Below are 19,624 nucleotides of genomic sequence, written 5' to 3' on the forward strand. Positions count from 1 at the left end.
TGGGGAGATTTGAAGGGGAGGGGTGAGGGGGGAGTTTGGGAGGGAAGGGCATTAACAGAATGTTGATTTAGGAATGCTAATCGTATGGGAACTAAGGAGAAGCTGCCGTTTTTGGGTGTTAACCCTTCGTCGGAGCTAGCATTATAATATTGCTCCGCCGAAGGGTTTACACCCAAAATGTTAGCTTCTTACTTCCCACAGTGGTTAGCATTCTCCCTCAATTAACATTCTTACTTATTCCTTCCCACTTCTTGCTTCCTACTGAATTAACGTACTGTTGATTTCATCCATTGTTCTACGCATATCAACACTAGCCTTCACCAGCAAGACTAGTTCTTTGCTGTACAGACAATTAAGTTCATGGTTCCCACTACAACAACAACAACAACAACAACAACAACAACAACAACAGGCATTTTAATGGTTCATGGTTCCCACTAAAGAGATGTTTTAAATCGTATTTTGCATATATATTTGTTTTTACAGCACAAAGCACCTTTTCTACACCTGAATCCATGTGAAATGTTTCTGGTTTGGCTGCAAATAAAACCTTCAGTGTGGAAGAATAATGATAATGTTGTTAAACAGCTGTTAGTGTATCGGTATTTGGAGAATATAAGGGCAAGTGGAATCTGTTTCTTAGATGGGAATGTTATATTGGAGTCTGGAATCTGTTTCTTAGATGGGAATGTTATATTGGAGTCTGGAATCTGTTTCTTAGATGGGAATGTTATATTGGAGTCTGGAATCTGTTTCTTAGATGGGAATGTTATATTGGAGTCTGGAATCTGTTTCTTAGATGGGAATGTTATATTGGAGTCTGGAATCTGTTTCTTAGATGGGAATGTTATATTGGAGTCTGGAATCTGTTTCAGCGAATATAAGGATATATAATAATATGCTTATTCTGTTTATTACTTGTGAAATCAAAGACTTGCAAATATATTGGTTGGATTGGTCTGTTATGCTGTCTGTATGTCAATCGCCTACAGGTCACATTTGTACACCAATATTCACAAAACTTAGCCAACCGGTAGGGGTAGTGACAAGTTAGAAGCCTTTTGTTTTTGAGGTCAGTAGGTCAAAAGATCATGGTCACATGAATCATCAGCTTTCATCCAGTTCACTTGATATCAATATATATATACATTCATACACTGTATATAAAACCGAAAAACATGAGAGCACGGTGAACCCTCGTCAAGGTGAAGCCTCAGCTGGCCCATGTGAGTATGTCTGTAAATTTCATACCATTTGAAATTATTTGGACCGTGAGTACGTCTATTGATCTCTTATTATTGAACCTTGACTACATCTATTACTTATTGACTATTGCAACACACCTCTTAGACATTTTAGACCCCTTTGACCTTTTTGGATCTCTTCAGTCCATTTTATACTTCTTAGACCCTTTGGACCTTTTAAGACGCTTTATACCCTCTAAGACCCTTTCGACCTTTACACCCTTTAGACCGCTTTACACTCCTTGACCCGTCGACCTTTAAGACCTTTAGAGCCATTAGACATTTCAGACCATTTTAGTCCCTTTGGACCTTTTAAGACCTATTGACCCATGCCCTTAATACTTTAGACCTTTTAGACCCCTCAAGACACTTTTACACCTTTTAAGAACCCATACACTCCTGAAGACCTTTAGACCCCTTGACTCTTCGACTGTACTGTTTCTACTGGTTAAAACACCCTTATCACACCTGTATGTGGCATGTAGTGCAGGTTTACAATCGGATGCATTATTCTGTTAACTTTCCACAAGGGAACTATTAATCAGCATCTTTGCAAATCTAAACGTTGGAATCTATCAACACAGATGCTGTCTTAACATCACAGGTTGCCAAACTGCTCTTGAACAGCAATGTGTGTCCAGTGCTGCTGGAAGGACGGCCCAACGATTCGAACAACCCATCGAGCACAAGCCCTTTGCACCTGGCGGCCAAAAATGGTCACGTGGACATTATCCGGTGAGCATTGATTGTACATCCCTTTGACTGCATGTGGCATTCTCACCCACATCTTGTAACATCACCATGTTTGTCACCTGACAGGAAGGAAACTGCTGTAACAGGAGGTGAATGAATTGCATATCTATATGTAATAATAATAATCACATGAATTCCCTTTCAATGAACTTCAATGCAGGAGGATGCACTTGGCCCATTGGAGCCTGTGTTATTATTACCAACTTTAAAGTTGTTTGTCCATTCTCTGTCGTTTTAAATGCTGAGCATCCAGCAAGAAAGCAACAACTACTATTTCTGCTCACCTGGACTTTAGTCCGGTGAGCTTGTGCGACCGAGCAGTGTCCGCAGGTAAGTTAGTTAGTCAATCAATCAGTGAGTCAGACTCTAAACACTTCAGTCATTATTGCTTGAACCAAACACCCAATTTGGATTAAACTTAGCCACAAGCTTCATGTCTGATGCCGAACAACATATCTGATGTCATATCTTTCCTAATAACAGGTGTATTGACCGCATCAAAATCTGCGCTCATTAACGGGTTGAAATCAGGCATAAAGTGCTAAAAATTCCTGCCCTGACCTACAGGGGGTGTTGCAGCAGCAGCAGAGGCGTGCCCTTAAGTTAAGCTAAGCTTTTAGTTAAGCTAAAAACATGATCTGTGACCTGTAAACATGTATCGCTGTAATCAGAATTGAGAGGGGTTCCATTCAACCAATCACGTGGCCCCCACCCCAAGGTGTTTTACCCCTCCAAGGGGGTTGCGTTTTGAGGTATATAGCCTTCTAAAATAGCTTATCATGACGTTTTTCCAATGCGGATTTTAATGACGAAAGTAATAACAACATTGATGATAATAGCACAATATTAAATGTTATTACAAAGCAATATTCATACTTATAATATTCCCCCTCCCCAAGGGGTTTTCCGTGGGAGATTTTCCTCCCCAAGCCAATCCACGCTAGTTATACAATTGCAAGGAATATACTAACAGGAGTCACAAACTTAGAGATCTCCAAACTCAGCCTACAGAATCCGAGTCCACCTCCCCTCGTGGATTGCTGACTTCCTTCAATCCCAAAGCCAGCACACGACTCTCAACTGGATCTCTCCTCTCCCTGTCGAGGCAGGAGTGCCCCAAGGCAGTGTCTTGTTCCTCGTCTTCATCAACCATCTTTTTGATTCCTACAGAACCCACTTTATCTTTTCTCCAATGACTACAGACCCTCTGCTCTATCATCCCTCATCATTCAGATAGGCAGGCAACAGCCTATTCCTTCACTGCAGACCTTGATAGAATCAAGAGTTAATCCAATACTTGGAATATATCTTTCAACCCCGACAAATCCCACACTCTCACTTTGCTTCTCCGAAAGAACCGTCTGGGTAACCCTCCCATCTACTTCTTTGACAAACTCCTTGAAGAAGTCCAGTCCTTCATACTTTTGGACCTCACCAATCGACCATGATCTCTCTTGAGCAAACTACATATTGGAGTTGGCCTCCAAAGCCAGCCACCGACTAAGCATCCTCCATCATGCCAAGTCATTCCCCCATCCATATTCAAGATCTTTTCTACCCTCTTTAACTCCCCTTCCTTTCCAAGTTGTTTAGTTTTCTTCCATCTCCTTCCAATCACGTTTCCATTTTTTGTTTCATTGCTGTTTCATCCTCAACCTTCCCTTCCTGTTTTTTTTGTTGTTTTTTTTAGCTCCCACCCCTTCTTGCTGTGTTGAGTTTGTATCTTGCTTGTTCACCCCAGATTTCCTCACACATTCTTCCTCACACTCTCGTCCTCACACATTCTTCCTCACACATTCTTCCTCCAAGTGTCCCTCTATTGTATCCCTCCATCCTATTGTTGTTATGTTTCTCCACTTTCCACTGTGTTCTTACTGTTTTATTATTTCCAGTTCTATGTTCTAGCTCTTCCATGAGCCTTTGTATACAAACAAGAAGTAATGTCAATGAGATGGTGTTTATTATTTGTACAATAGATTATCCCAGATAATGCAAAAGTGCAGCAACTAAGCTGGATAATGTACTGGTATTTTGTCTTTGGCCCTTTAATTTACATTGCATCTTGTTGTCATGCTGGCATATGTTTTATCAAGCAGGATTGTCGAATATTTTTCTGAATGCAGCTCCAAACCTCTATTTATGCTTCATTGTAAATGGCGTACGTTGACTTTGGGGCCGTTGTCCTCACAATCATGAAATATAAAACTTCATTGTTCCCAACCAATTCAAACTTGGATTCCTAGCTGTAAAGAGCACATGTGTTCAGCTTTATTCATCCCACCCATTGTAGTGTGATGTAGTTTTCAACTTTTTGTTTTGGTTACATATTCTCATTGGCAGTTTATAAACAGCTTTCCATTGTAAGCTATTAATGCTCATGTTTATATTATTCCATTGTAAGCTATTAATGCTCATGTTTATATTATTCCATTGTAAGCTATTAATGCTCATGTTTATATTATTCCATTGTAAGCTATTAATGCTCATGTTTATATTATTCCATTGTAAGCTATTAATGCTCATGTTTATATTATTCCATTGTAAGCTATTAATGCTCATGTTTATATTATTCCATTGTAAGCTATTAATGCTCATGTTTATATTATTCCATTGTAAGCTATTAATGCTCATGTTTATATTATTCCATTGTAAGCTATTAATGCTCATGTTTATATTATTCCATTGTAAGCTATTAATGCTCATGTTTATATTATTCCATTGTAAGCTATTAATGCTCATGTTTATATTATTCCATTGTAAGCTATTAATGCTCATGTTTATATTATTCCATTGTAAGCTATTAATGCTCATGTTTATATTATTCCATTGTAAGCTATTAATGCTCATGTTTATATTATTCCATTGTAAGCTATTAATGCTCATGTTTATATTATTCCATTGTAAGCTATTAATGCTCATGTTTATATTATTCCATTGTAAGCTATTAATGCTCATGTTTATATTATTCCATTGTAAGCTATTAATGCTCATGTTTATATTATTCCATTGTAAGCTATTAATGCTCATGTTTATATTATTCCATTGTAAGCTATTAATGCTCATGTTTATATTATTCCATTGTAAGCTATTAATGCTCATGTTTATATTATTCCATTGTAAGCTATTAATGCTCATGTTTATATTATTCCATTGTAAGCCCCATTATGCTAATCTATATCTTATTTACCAAACTTGGTGACATAATGGTTAGAACGTTGATCTGAGAGGTCGCTGTTTCCTTGCTTGACACTCAGCATTTAAAAGGATGGAGCATGGACAAACAGCCATAGGTTGGCAACCACTGCACGAGCTTGATGTACCTATAATGGCCTCCTCTTGCATTGATGTTCTTTGTAAGGGAAATCATATTATATTACATACTAGTAAAAAGCCCGTCAAAAATGATGGGTTTGAACTGTTTATTTGACGGTGCAGCCGTGTGAGCATGCCAACGACAGAAGCCTCGGCCTTGTGTCAGGTGTGCTTATATCTTCTTTATTAGATATCCTACGGATGTAAATGAACACTCTGTTTACTCCGCGTGTTGCCCATTACGTATAGCGAATTTCATTTCCCTGCACCTTGTATTTATTGCTATTTTTAAAAAAAAACTTTTAAAAACGCTTCTGTACACCGCCCTTGAGGTACGGTTTGCAAGCCTTCGTCGACAATTCCAATAGAAGAGACATAATTACTCTTTTATGGAAAATGTTTTTCGAGTTTGTTTTATCTTCAAAAATAGACCAGAGTGAACACACATTCGTGTTAAAAGATTGGCCTTTAAAACCCGTCCGTATATGAAGTGGGGCAGACAATCCAGACATGTGAACAAACACACAAACTGAGTGTGTGTTTTGTATGGTAGATTGTATTATATCTTTTAATCTATCACTGAACACATCCTGATATACAAATAACATCACTTTTGGAGATTTTTTGTTCCTATCTTGACCACACATTATTATAAGATCAGGCGTTTCAAATCCCCTGCTCAGTCTTCGATACAGTTCCTGAAAACAATCCTCCTACAATATTTCATATAAATCTTCACCATGCTGAACCTTGATACCTTCATGCTTCTCAGGTGGTATTTATATCCTGACAGTCATTATCGGATTCACACAGTGGTTGGATGACAAATAATCAGAGTAACTTGTCAACATATGTGGCTGTCTGTACTCTGGTGCAGTTCATTTTCATATAACAAAGGGATGTTATTCCCATAGGTGTATCCGTTCATTTCAATTCTTTCTATCCATAAATATACTGTATAGGGATATATAGACAACAGGTAATGGGAAAAATGTAGTAACCTGTTCTGCACATGCTACTGTCTTTTATGCGTCACCAGTGAAACTGATGCACTTTTTTTGAAAACTAGGTTGTAAAAGATTAAAGGCATGCACCTAGTTAGGTTCCATGCAACACAGGTGCACTGACATTCGTGGCGGAAGCAGGACTGATTGGAACCGTCTCTGATGCAAGCCTCATGAAGTGAACGCTTCCATATTTGAATTTCGTTTGAAGATTTCCATTCCACGGTACAGTTATCATTATACCAGTGACAGCGTGATAACCTCAGCTGTTGAGCAGTTCGTCTCTCTGCACAGGTGTTTTGTATGCAATGACAGGGCGTATACCTCACCAGCCATTTGACTTTATTTATTTGCCCTTCCCCTGCACAGCAGGAGATGAGGTTTTGCGATCACATCTGTGTGTGTGTGTGTGTGTGTGTGTGTGTGTGTGTGTGTGTGTGTGTGTGTGTGTGTGTGTGTGTGTGTGTGTGTGTGTGTGTGTGTGTGTGTGCCGTAACTTTTTTTTACCATTTGAGCTATTGTCATAAAATTTTCACCAAGTTCTAGTCTGATAATATGGAGAAGCCAAATTAATAATTTTGTCGAAAGGTCAAAAGTTTAAATGTCAGCATCACATAAAATCGTCATTTTTCATCCGATTGGCCTGAAATTTTAAGAATTTGCATATTGGGTCACTGATTTGGTTTACAAATCAAAAGCTACAAGCCGATTGTTTTTTTAGATCAAAAGGTCAAAGGTCAAAGTTGTGTAAAATCATTAATTTTCATCCAATTGACCTGAAATTAAAATTTACCATTTGAGTTTTGTCATCAAATTTCCAACAAAGCTTTATCAAGAGAATATGAAGAAGGCAAATTAATAATTTTGTCCAAAGGTCAAAGGTCAGCATCAGATAAAACCGTCAATTTTAATTCACTTGGCCTGAAATTTAAATTTACCATTTAAGTTTTTATCATAAAATTTTCAACAAAGCTTCATTAGGAAAATATGGAGAAGGCAAATTAATAATTTGGTCAAAAGGTCAAAGGTCAGCATCACATAAAATCGGCAATTTTCATCCGATTGGCCTGAAATTTTAAGAATTTGCATATTGGGTCGCTGATTTGGTTTACAAATCAAAAGGTACAAGCCGATTGTTTTTTTTTAGATCAAAAGGTCAAAGCTGTGTAAAATCACCAATTTTTACCCGATTGACCTGAAATTTAAAAAAAAAAGCATACCGGTCACTTAATTAGTTCACCAATCAAAAGGTAGGAGTCGATTATTTTTATTAGATCCAAAGGTCAAAGCTGTGTAAAATCACCAATTTTTACCCGATTGACCTGAAATTTAAAAAAAATTGCATACCGGGTCACTTAATTAGTTCACCAATCAAAAGGTAGGAGTCGATTATTTTTATTAGATCCAAAGGTCAAAGGTCAAGGCTGCACAAAAATCATCAATTTTCATTTTGGATTTTTTTTTAAATGGTTTCCTTATTTTGAGCATTCCGAAGAAGAAGACATCTGAATACAAACGGACGTGGACGGGCTTTGCATTTTGAGATGCTTTATCGTTTATTTTGCCGTCTGAGTCGTACTGCATTCAACTTGAAGCAATATCGTGTTCACTGCACCATGCTCGGTGCATGATTTGTCCGTATTGTGGGAGAGGCTATTAAGTTTTGAAATAGCGGCGAAAAATAGAAATACCCGTGAGTTATGCACTGGGGAATGGATGCTGAAATGTTGACATCTCATCATATAGGCCATGTGTACAATCACACGCTGTATGTGATTGTGACTGTCGAGAATAATACCTGGAGTTTGCCTTTACTATGCAATTAGAACAATTTTTATGAGAGGAAAAAAAAACAGTGCCACCTCGGGTTATTGGAAGATCTTAAAATAATGTCGTTTTGCACAGAAATCTTGGCTTGAGGAAGATTTGAAAACGTAGTTTGTAGTTATGTTGTCCTTATCAAGTTTGTAGTCGTGATGTTTACCCTGCGCTCGTGAAGCGAAAAGCGGAGTTAAGCATTCTTGTGCGTACGTGTCTGCATTTTAATAATTTATTTTCTCGGCAACCGTTGGTCCGATTGACATGAAATTTTCCCCATAGGAGCGCCTCCTCCTGTAGAATATTTTCATTATTATTATGACGTCATAGGGCACGTGGTACAACCGCCATCTTGGAAATAACTTCGCACCTCTATATCTCTTAAACCACTCCATGGAAAAAATTAAGACCTGGCTCATTGTCAACTACTCCCCATGAGGAATAAGATATGTTGATGCTGATGTCATTGGTGCCTCCGTTATGATGTCATAATTCGACAAATACAACACATCCATCCGATCATTATTAATTTTTTTTCAGCAACTGTTGGTCTGATGGACACGAAATTTTCACCATAGGAGCGCCTCCTCCTTTAGAATCTTTTAATGATAATCATTACGTCATAGGTCATGTGTTACAGGCGCCATCTTGGAAAAACCGAAAAATGCTGCACCTCTATATCTCCAAAACCGCTGCATGGAAAAAATTGAAACATGGCTCATTGTAAATAAGTCCATATGGGGAATAGGTGTTGTTAACGATGACGTCATTTGTGCCATAATTATGACCTCATAATTCGAGAGAGACAACGCTTAGTCTGATTAGTTTGAAATGTATTGAGCGTGATCTATGCAACAATTATCTTAGGGAATATAAATTTATGATGGCATCGCTCACGTGGTCTGGCAGCCATAATGGATCAAGGGGAAAAAATGTTGAAAAACAGAAGAGTTGGCTCACAACAAGTTGACTGCACAGAGTAAGTATTCTATGAATACCATCTAGTTCTCCATGTTTCGTGAAGGATGGTATCCGTCCGATTGTTTGGTCGACGACCAAATAATATGATTCTGCAGAGGGAAAACAAATGCGCGTCCACACGACAGACACGCGTTTCACCTGTGGGCAAATTTGTGGATGGCATTGCGAGCAGAAAAAGCGAATAATGTCACAGGTGTATCCGAAACTACCACATTGGCAGCAAGTTCCGTTTGCCATAACACTACAGATCACACAGTACAATAGATGGTGCGGGCATATCAGAGATGTTTTGAAACCTATTCCTCAAAGGGAACCTCATAGGAATGCGCATTAAATTTTGCATACTTATTCGCGGGCAGCTCAGAATTAAAGATCCAAATTTTTCATCAAACAGCGTGCTGTAAATCACATTTGATGTTCCTTCACCGATCTCTGAAACATTATGATTTGATTGGTGTGGAAATGCCTACAACATTAAAATTGCCTCCGTGTTGTTTTGCGTAATTCAAATGTCGTGTGCCTGGCGTCTCGAGCATAACTTAGAAATGACGAGTAAATTACGATGGTGTTGGTGAAATATATCTTGCAAAATGGAACGTGTACAGGCCCCTCTCTTTTTTTTTGTAAAATATTCTGCTTGTGCCCACGCTTCCCCACTAAACAACCCCCCCCCCCCCCCCTTTATAAAATGTTTGACGCAACTTTAAATACATGCATGCTTTCAATGAATTGACCTGGACTAGCATGCAATAGCATGCATTACCTGGACTAGCAAGAGGTCAAAGGCTTTGCCTTTTGTCTTGGCCAAGTCCCCCTCACCTGCAGGGGTTTAGGGGGCAATTTTTAATTGTGCCACTGACCGGCTCGCAGGTGATACCCTCTGCGCGCTTATGCAAAATTTGGTGGCGATTGGGGCAAGCAGTTTTCGATTCTATAACCTACATGCATAGTTGTTTTATTTTCTAGAAATTTGTTTATTTAGCCACTTGTTTGTGATCCTTTATGGCGGATAACCCTAACCATTTTATTCTTATGTTATTTTTCTATCTAGCCGCCAATGCAGATTGCTGGTTTTGCGCTGGAATTAGCAATTACATTTTTATCCTAATTGTTTCTCCATTGTTTTCACGACACACTCACTTGCTATTTAGACCCTTTTGGTGGATGTGAGTGTCACCTGACATCAAACTCCCACATGACTGTGACTCATATTCACATTCTTGATTTGAGTAAATATGACCTACTTTACAGTATTCTGGATGTAAATATGATGGATTTTTTGATTTGCAACACCCCTCCTTCTCTCCGAAACCTTTCTCTTTACTTGCTCGTTTCCTTATCTCACCTTAAACCTGTCTCCTTCCAAAATGATTAGTCCCCTACCGGTTTCACCGGAAGGGAATATAGGTTTGCTCCCCATCCGTCTGTCCCACCTGTGGTTTTTCAGATTTTTCCCATACCCTTTGGAATATTCAACTGAAACTTTATACATGGCTTTATTATGAAAAGTTGCAGAAGTTGTTCGAGTTTCATGGCGTTTTGTCAAATTTTCACGGTTTATGCGCTTTTTGGACTTATCACATCGGTAGGGGACGTGTATTGCAAGGCAATTCTTGCTCTTGTTTCCCTCCTCTTGCCACTGCTCTTACATTTGCTAGCCTGCTTTCTCCTATCATACATGTCTTCTCTGAATTTCATATTTCTCATTTTCGCAAACTCAGATCTCCCAACCATCACCTCTCCCCCCCACCCCCCCTGGTCTAATGGGTATAAAGTGTCTTATGGGTCTTTGTGGCTTTTAATGGTCTTTGTGGTCTTTAGGGTATTTTGGGTCTTTAGGGACTTTTGGGTCTTCGGGATATTTTGGGTCTTTTGGGTCTTCAGGGCCATTTTGGGTCTTCAGGTTCTTTTCGATCCTCTGGGCATTTAAGGGTATTTTGGGTCTTTGGGGTGTTTTGGGTCTTCAGGGGCTTTTGGGTATTAGGGTCTTTTGGGTATTAAGGGTCTTTTGGGTCTTTGGGGCCATTTGGGTCTTCAGGGTATTTTGGATCCTTTGGGCCTTTAAGAATATTTTGGGTCTTCAGGGGTCTTGGTGGTCTTAAGGGTCTTGGGGGACTTAAAGGGTCGTCAAAGGTCTGAGGGGTCTCAGCAGTCTAAACGTAATTAAGAGTTCACGGACTGTTTTGGGTGTTAATTTTATTTGAAGAAGAAGAAGACGTTTTGATCGCATAGAAACCAAATACTGTACGTTTGCTCTCCTATAATAAGATATGAAAGGTAATATTAAATTAGAGTAGAGTGTTGTATCAAAGAGAATTCCATCAAACAAACCTGTTTTTGTTTTTTTCCAACGACTTCTAAAGATCCCACACTTATTTTTAGAAAAGGGCAGGCCATCTTTGTGCATGTACCCTGGCCAAATTTGACTTCATACCACCATTTACAGGGGCACTGCCACACTGCAACCTTGGTAATGATGCAATGAGCAAACGGAATTTGCTTGGTCAATCATTATCAGGTTGCATTGGCAACACTCTATAAATGGAATGTTCATCAAATCTGAATTTTATGGAAAGATGTCAAGCTTTCCCCTTTTATTTTTCTCCCCATTAGTAAGTAGCAAGATGTTATATCTGACCCTGATTGTGCACCATGGTAAATTTTCATTCCCCATGGTAAATTTTCATTCCCCATGATACATTTTCATTCACCATGGTAAATTTTCATTCCCCATGGTAAATTTTCATTCCCCATGGTAAATTTTCATTCGCCATGGTAAATTTTCATTCGCCATGGTAAATTTTCATTCCCCATGGTAAATTTTCATTCCCCATGGTAAATTTTCATTCCCCATGGTAAATTTTCATTCCCCATGGTAAATTTTCATTCCCCATGGTAAATTTTCATTCCCCATGGTAAATTTTCATTCACCATGGTAAATTTTCATTCACCATGGTAAATTTTCATTCCACATGGTACATTTTCATTTCCCATGATACATTTTCATTCCCCATGGTACATTTTCATTCCCCATGGTAAATTTTCATTCCCCATGGTAAATTTTCATTCCCCATGGTAAATTTTCATTCCCCATTTTAACTTTTCATTCCCCATGGTAAATTTTCATTCCCCATTGTAACTTTTCATTCACCATGGTAAATTTTCATTCACCATGGTAAATTTTCATTCCCCATGGAAAGGAGATTTTTCATGAATGTGACTGTCATAAGATCTTTAATTGTGAATACTTTCTCTCGAGTTGTTCAGTGTCTCATAGAACACGACTTTAGTTGACACTTTGCTTTGAGTTTGCTCATTATTTTGTAATTGCTTATTTGGTATTCTGGAGGTGAAGGGGGTCATAAAGCGTTTTTTTGTTTTTGTTTTTGGTGTTGTTATTAGTGTTGTTTGGTAGGTAGTATTTGCTATCCGGTTCACTCTCACCATAATAATTTAAAGACACTTGATTAGTCAGCGAAAGGCTGGCAGGATAGTCTGGAGGTGTGCGCACTCACCTTTGAGCTGTCTGGCCTGGGTTTAAGTTGTTTGAGGCAGGGTGATTCATCAATTTGTGTACCGAACCTCAGATGGACGTTAAACAGGAGTCCCGTCTGCCAGCATTCGTTGGTGGTCGTTAGAGATCACATGGTGTCCTTCGCGAAAAGTAAGCGAGTTATCGCTGGCACCCTGAACAAATTGCAAATTCCTACTTCTAACCTCAGGTCACAGGTCCTGTCAGGTAACAATTGTGTTACTGAGCTAACTTGTGAACCAGTGATGGAATTTTGACCAAACTTGGTGTAAGTGTATATTATGATGCAAAGATGAACTGATTAGATTTTGGCATCAATAGGTCAAAGGGCAGAGTCTGTTATAGATTTTCGTTACCACTATAACTTAAGAATGGTTGAAGGGAACTAAATGAAACTTGGTACAAATATGTATAACTAGCTTGGCTCGGCTCGCTGCGCTCGCCTCACCAAGCGTCGTTACTGAGGAACGGGCTTATTTTAGCTGAGGCTAATGACTGTACCTGAGTTGCTGTGTTGTCATGGTTTACACCAATCATAATACAAACAATTATTTTGCACAAATGCATTTGTTGTGTTTGTGATATTACATTTTTATAGGCTATTTAGGTTGAAGATTTAGGTTGAATGTTTTTTTTTCAAGAAAGAACTTCTCAGCACATACATAGGGGAGGGGTGGGTGCAGACTGGAAGTTTGGGCCGATTACACCTCACCACCTCGTAATTCAAAACACCTCGCCACCACGTAATTCAAAACACCTCACCACCACGTAATTCAAAACACCTCACCACCACGTAATTCAAAACACCTCACCACCAAGTAATTTAAAACACCTCACCACCACATAATTCAAAACACCTCACCACCTCGTAATTCAAAACACCTCACCACCAAGTAATTCAAAACACCTCACCACCACGTAATTTAAAACACCTCACCACCACGTAATTCAAAACACCTCACCACCAAGTAATTTAAAACACCTCACCACCACATAATTCAAAACACCTCACCACCTCGTAATTCAAAACACCTCACCACCAAGTAATTCAAAACACCTCACCACCACATAATTCAAAACACCTCACCACCAAGTAATTCAAAACACCTCACCACCAAGTAATTTAAAACACCTCACCACCACATAATTCAAAACACCTCACCACCAAGTAATTCAAAACACCTCACCACCAAGTAATTCAAAACACCTCACCACCAAGTAATTCAAAACACCTCACCACCACATAATTAAAAACACCTCACCACCAAGTAATTCAAAACACCTCACCACCAAGTAATTCAAAACACCTCACCACCAAGTAATTCAAAACACCTCACCACCACGTATTTCAAAACACCTCACCACCAAGTAATTCAAAACACCTCACCACCAAGTAATTCCAAACACCTCACCACCAAGTAATTCAAAACACCTCACCACCACGTATTTCAAAACACCTCACCACCAAGTAATTCAAAACACCTCACCACCAAGTAATTCAAAACACCTCACCACCAAGTAATTCAAAACACCTCACCACCAAGTAATTCAAAACACCTCACAGCCATAAACACGTAATAAAAACACCTCACCACCACGTAATTTAAAACACGTCACAGCGATAAACACGTAATAAAAACACCTCACCACCACGTAATTTAAAAACACCTCACAGCCATAAACACGTAATAAAAACACCTCACAGCCATCAACACGTAATAAAAACACCTCACAGCCATAAACACGTAATAAAAACACCTCACAGCCATAAACACGTAATAAAAACACCTCACAGCCATCAACACGTAATAAAAACACCTCACAGCCATAAACACGTAATAAAAACACCTACAGCCATAAACACGTAATAAAAACACCTCACAGCCATAAACACGTAATAAAAACACCTCACCACCACAAAATTAAAAACACCTCACCACCACGTCATTTAAAAACACCTCACCACCAAGTAATTTAAAAACACCTCACCACCAAGTAATTCAAAACACCTCACCACCAAGTAATTCAAAACACCTCAGCCATGAAACACGTAATAAAAACACCTCACCACCACGAAATTAAAAACACCTCACCACCACGAAATTGAAAACACCTCACCACCATATAATTCAAAACATCTCACTACCAAGTAATTCAAAACACCTCACCACCAAGTAATTCAAAACACCTCACCACCAAGTAATTTAAAACATCTCGCCACCACGTAATTCAAAACATCTCACCACCAAGTAATTCAAAACACCTCACCACCACATAATTCAAAACATCTCACCACCACGTAATTCAAAACACCTCACCACAACGAAATTAAAAACACCTCACCACCACGAAATTCAAAACACCTCACCACCAAGTAATTCAAAACACCTCACCACCACATAATTCAAAACATCTCACCACCACGTAATTCAAAACACCTCACCACCAAGTAATTCAAAACACCTCACCACCAAGTAATTCAAAACACCTCACCACCACGAAATTAAAAACACCTCACCACCACGAAATAAAAAATACCTCACAGCCATAAAACACGTAATAAAAACACCTCACCACCACAAAATTAAAAACACCTCAGCCATAAAACACGTAATAAAAACACCTCACAGCCACAAAATTAAAAACACCTCACAGCCATAAAACACGTAATAAAAACACCTCACAGCCACAAAATTAAAAACACCTCACCACCACATCATTTAAAAACACCTCTCCACCAAGTAATTCAAAACACCTCACCACCACGTAATTCAAAACACCTCACCACCACGTAATTCCAAAGACCTCATCACCACGTAATTCAAAACACCTCACCACCACATAATTAAAAACACCTCACCACCACGTAATTATAAATACCTCACCACCACGTAATTCAAAACACCTCACCACCACATAATTCAAAACACCTCACCACCACATAATTCAAAACCTCACCACCACATAATTCAAAACACCTCACCACCACATAATTCAAAACACCTCACCACCACGTAATTCAAAACACATCACCACCACATAATTCAAAACACCTCACCAACATGTGATTTAAAAACCCCTCACCACCATGTCATTTAAAAACACCTCACCACCACATAATTCAAAACACCTCACCACCACGTGATTCAAAACCACTACAACGTTATTAAAAACACCTCACAACCACGGAAACAAAAGTTTGAGGGAGTCGTTAAGTGACAACACAGACACTGCCCAGATGTGTAGATATATAGATAAATGACTGTACCCGAGTTGCCGTTTTGTCATGGTTTAAACCAATCATAATTCAAACAATTATTTTGCACAAATGTATTTGTAATATACGTGATATCACATTTTATAAACAATTGAAGTTGATTTTAAAAATTCCAAAAAAATTGGAACATTTTTCAAAAAAAAATACCCTTAGGACATACTGACGGGAGAGATATGTGCATACCAGAAGTTTGGTACGATTTCACAAAAGTTTGAGAAAGTAGTTCAATGACAAGACAACACAACACAACACAACACAGACGCTGCACAGATATATATATATATATATATAGATGATATTAAGATAAACAGATTCAATTCTGGGATCAAGAGGTCAAAGGTCAGAGTCTGTTATAGATTTTCGTTACCACGATAACTTAAGAATGGTTGAAGGGAACTAAGTAAAACCTGGTACAAATATGTCCGCGATTCGAGCCGTTAGCAAGAAGACTAACCCGATTCTGAGCGGTTCTGATATCGTGCCACAGGTACTCAATTAGGGAAATCACGAAAGCGATCGGATGGAGAGGAAACCAAAAGGTAGGAAGAACAGAGATTTATTAATTACGTACAAAACCCGAAGAGGAAACGAAAGAAGGGCATGTACAAGGGAAGAAGAAGAAGAAGCAGCAGACACAGGGCAATCTTATACAGTCTTAATTAACACGCCCAGGACAACACAAACAGACTTACACGAAAGGGGAATAGCAAGAAGGGAGGTCCAAGCAGATCGGCCAGCGTGGCTCTGGCCGCGGTTCATGCTCCACTCCGGTCCATGCTCCACTTCGGTCCACGCTCCGGTTCCGCGGCAAAACCCGGCAGGCAGCGTGGTGGGTATTGTCGGCGCGAGCGGACCTTACATGCGGGGGGATTCATATATCGGGGAGGAATTTCGTCCGGGAATCGGAGGAATCGTGACGCGTGCCTCGTGACTTCAATGGTGCCACTCTCCCCGGCAGACTCTCAGACTCGGCAGACTCCAACTCCAACCGACTCGTGTCTCTGACTCAACTCTACTCTCTAAGTAGTCCCACGCGAGCGCTTATATTACACGCTCGCGTATCAAGCCGCGTGCTTTTAGGACACACACACCGGTGAGCTCGCCTCGGCCCTGGTTGGTCGCGAGGGCTCACCGACTCCGCCCTTAACAGGGCTACGCCTCGCTCCGATAACTCCTCCCCCTTTTTCTCCGCTCTGACCGCATAGTTAATGGCGTCTTGAGCCAGGCAGCGAACGCTACTGGCAAGCAAGGGAACACAATTTGGAGGGAGGCAAGCCGCAAAATGAATGGGATTTGAAAAGGGGCCTATGTTATTTGATTAATGCAACGCAGAGTCAAACTATTGGAAACAGAGCCTTACCTGAAACACATACTAATGAAATAACTGAAAGGTTCCTATGGTGTCCTACGTGTTGCAATATGGACTAACTAGGGTGTGACCTTTGACCTTTACCAAATGGGAATATTTACAGGGAGGTATTTACAAGGGATTATTATTTACAAGTGACGGTTCTGAAAACCGTAACAGTGTGTGTGTGTGTGTGTGTGTGTGTGTGTGTGTGTGTGTGTGTGTGTGTGTGTGTGTGTGTGTGTGTGTGTGTGTGTGTGTGTGTGTGTGTGTGTGTGTGTGTGTGTGTGTATACAGTACACCAAAGGTGTGTATTAAGTTTCCCCGTTTCATAAAATGTATCGTTTGTTCAGTGAACTTCTTCATTATTGTTCAGTGAACTTCTTCTGTTGCTCTGAAGTTTAATTATGTCCTGAAGTTGCTCTTCAGTTTGATTTTGCTACATCGTGTTATGTTACGTGTTTTAATGATTGCCTCGGATATCTTCTCCACTTTGCCTCATGAATTTGCCTGTCTTACCTGGACAAAGCTTCCAATGCATTTGGGGTCAAACAGAGCATCGGGAATGGTGTGTTTTCCCCATATCAGTCACAGCAGATATACATTTGGATGCTAAGTAAAGCCACAGCATAACGGAACATCAATGTAAGTGTGAAATAGCCTGAGACAGACTAAAGACTAGAACGCCACTCAGTAGAGCGCATACTCCCGCCGTGGGTCAAGTTGGAATAGTACGATTTCACAAAAGTTTGAGGGAGTAGTTCAGTGACAACACAAGACAAGACAACACAAGACAGACACTGCACAGATATATATTTAGAATATATAGAAGATAATGTTTTAAAAAAACAAGGCAATTTCACTTACATTTTCGGATTCAGCGTTCAATTCTTTATAAGTGAGTGTATTTTGAGGCACGTGTGACTTCAAATAAAATTGTAAGCCAGGAAAGAACGTGCGTTTCATTCCTTAGGGATACAACATGTAAAACTGGCCCAAACGTCAAAACAAAACTCGCTCATTTTAAGTCGTACAAGCTAATGCGACCACTCTTTCTTCTGGGAAGAATCCCGTGCACATGCTGGTCACACTTATAACTCACCTAAGTCTTTATAAGTTCATCAAATACTGACACCGCGATTGACATTCGCTGAGGTATATGTTGATATCTCTTCTGAGGTTAAAAAACAAACAAACAAAAAAACAGTTTTAAAGCATTATACGTATCAAACGATATATTTTATGAAACGGGGAAACCTAATGCACACGTTGGTGGTTTTAAAATGACAGAATATGTCTTTATTATATATATTTTAAAAAATGAACATTGAAGACGACGCTGCTAAAAAAATACACCGCTCTAAAGCATAACCACGAGTTGAAACTACATTTACAACAAATATGAAAACTATTTTCATATCACAATGTTAAATATAGAAGATAATGTAAAAAAAAAATGAGCCCTATCTCCCAATGGTAAAAAAATTCCCCCCAAAAATTCCTGGATCCGGAATAATATCCTGAGCTTCACTAAAAACTAATCAATTCTTCCTTATCCCAAGCGCAATGATCCCATCAACTTTCATCCAAATCCGTTCAGAACTTTTCCAGATATCTTGTTCACACACACACACACACACACACACACACCACACACACCACACACACCACACACACCACACACACCACACACACACACACACGATCAAATGCATTACTCCCTGGCGGGAGTATTTCGGAGGAGGTGTGAATAACCCGAGAGTGGAATCGCGTTTTTTTTTGTATGAACGGAAAGGCGAGAGGCGTGGATGAACGGGAATGGATGAGGGACACCAAAGGGATTGTGGACCAGGCCGTGACTGACGCCGGTATGTGGCGTGTCGGCGCCTTGCAGTATGCTTATCCTGGCGGGGATCGACATCAACCGACAGACGCGTGTCGGGACGGCTCTACACGAAGCTGCTCTGTATGGCAAAACCGAGGTCGTCAGACTGCTGATTGAGGTGAGCTCTCCTCGCTCGTCATAACTACCTCGACTCCATCGCTTTGCTTCCTTTCACTGTTCAGATTAGTCTGTTTTCAAAATAAGAATAAAACTTGTCTGATGCGATGCTGATGCTTCCTAGTGTTGATCATTGCACGAAGGAGGAACATTTACTAAACAGTAATGGACGAATGAATTGTCATCGACTGTCATAGGTCATGGACATTGGAATCGTCATAGGTTCTTGATCAAAGCATTGTAAGAAATGTTTCGGAACACTTTTTGTGACTTGCCTGGTTATTTTATCTATGTACTGCATTTGTTGTTTTTATTTTTACTTATTTTAGTTCGGGGGTTAAAAAGCAATTCTG

The 19,624-nt window shown here is 39.6% G+C and overlaps 1 protein-coding gene across 2 annotated transcripts in view; it reads left to right on the forward strand.

The window, feature by feature from the left end:
* LOC137426860 (caskin-1) overlaps positions 1-19,624 on the forward strand; it is a 313,044-nt gene that overhangs the window by 187,483 nt on the left and 105,937 nt on the right. For both annotated transcript variants that reach the window (XM_068115825.2, XM_078778949.1), the window contains exons 6-7: positions 1,849-1,979; positions 19,164-19,272. In XM_068115825.2, the coding sequence (XP_067971926.2) occupies positions 1,849-1,979; positions 19,164-19,272 (240 nt within the window). The remainder of the gene's footprint in view (positions 1-1,848; positions 1,980-19,163; positions 19,273-19,624) is intronic.

This window comes from Myxine glutinosa, chromosome 5 (assembly GCF_964187855.1).
Source record: "Myxine glutinosa chromosome 5, kmMyxGlut1.1, whole genome shotgun sequence".
Taxonomy (NCBI): Eukaryota; Metazoa; Chordata; class Myxini; order Myxiniformes; family Myxinidae; genus Myxine; species Myxine glutinosa.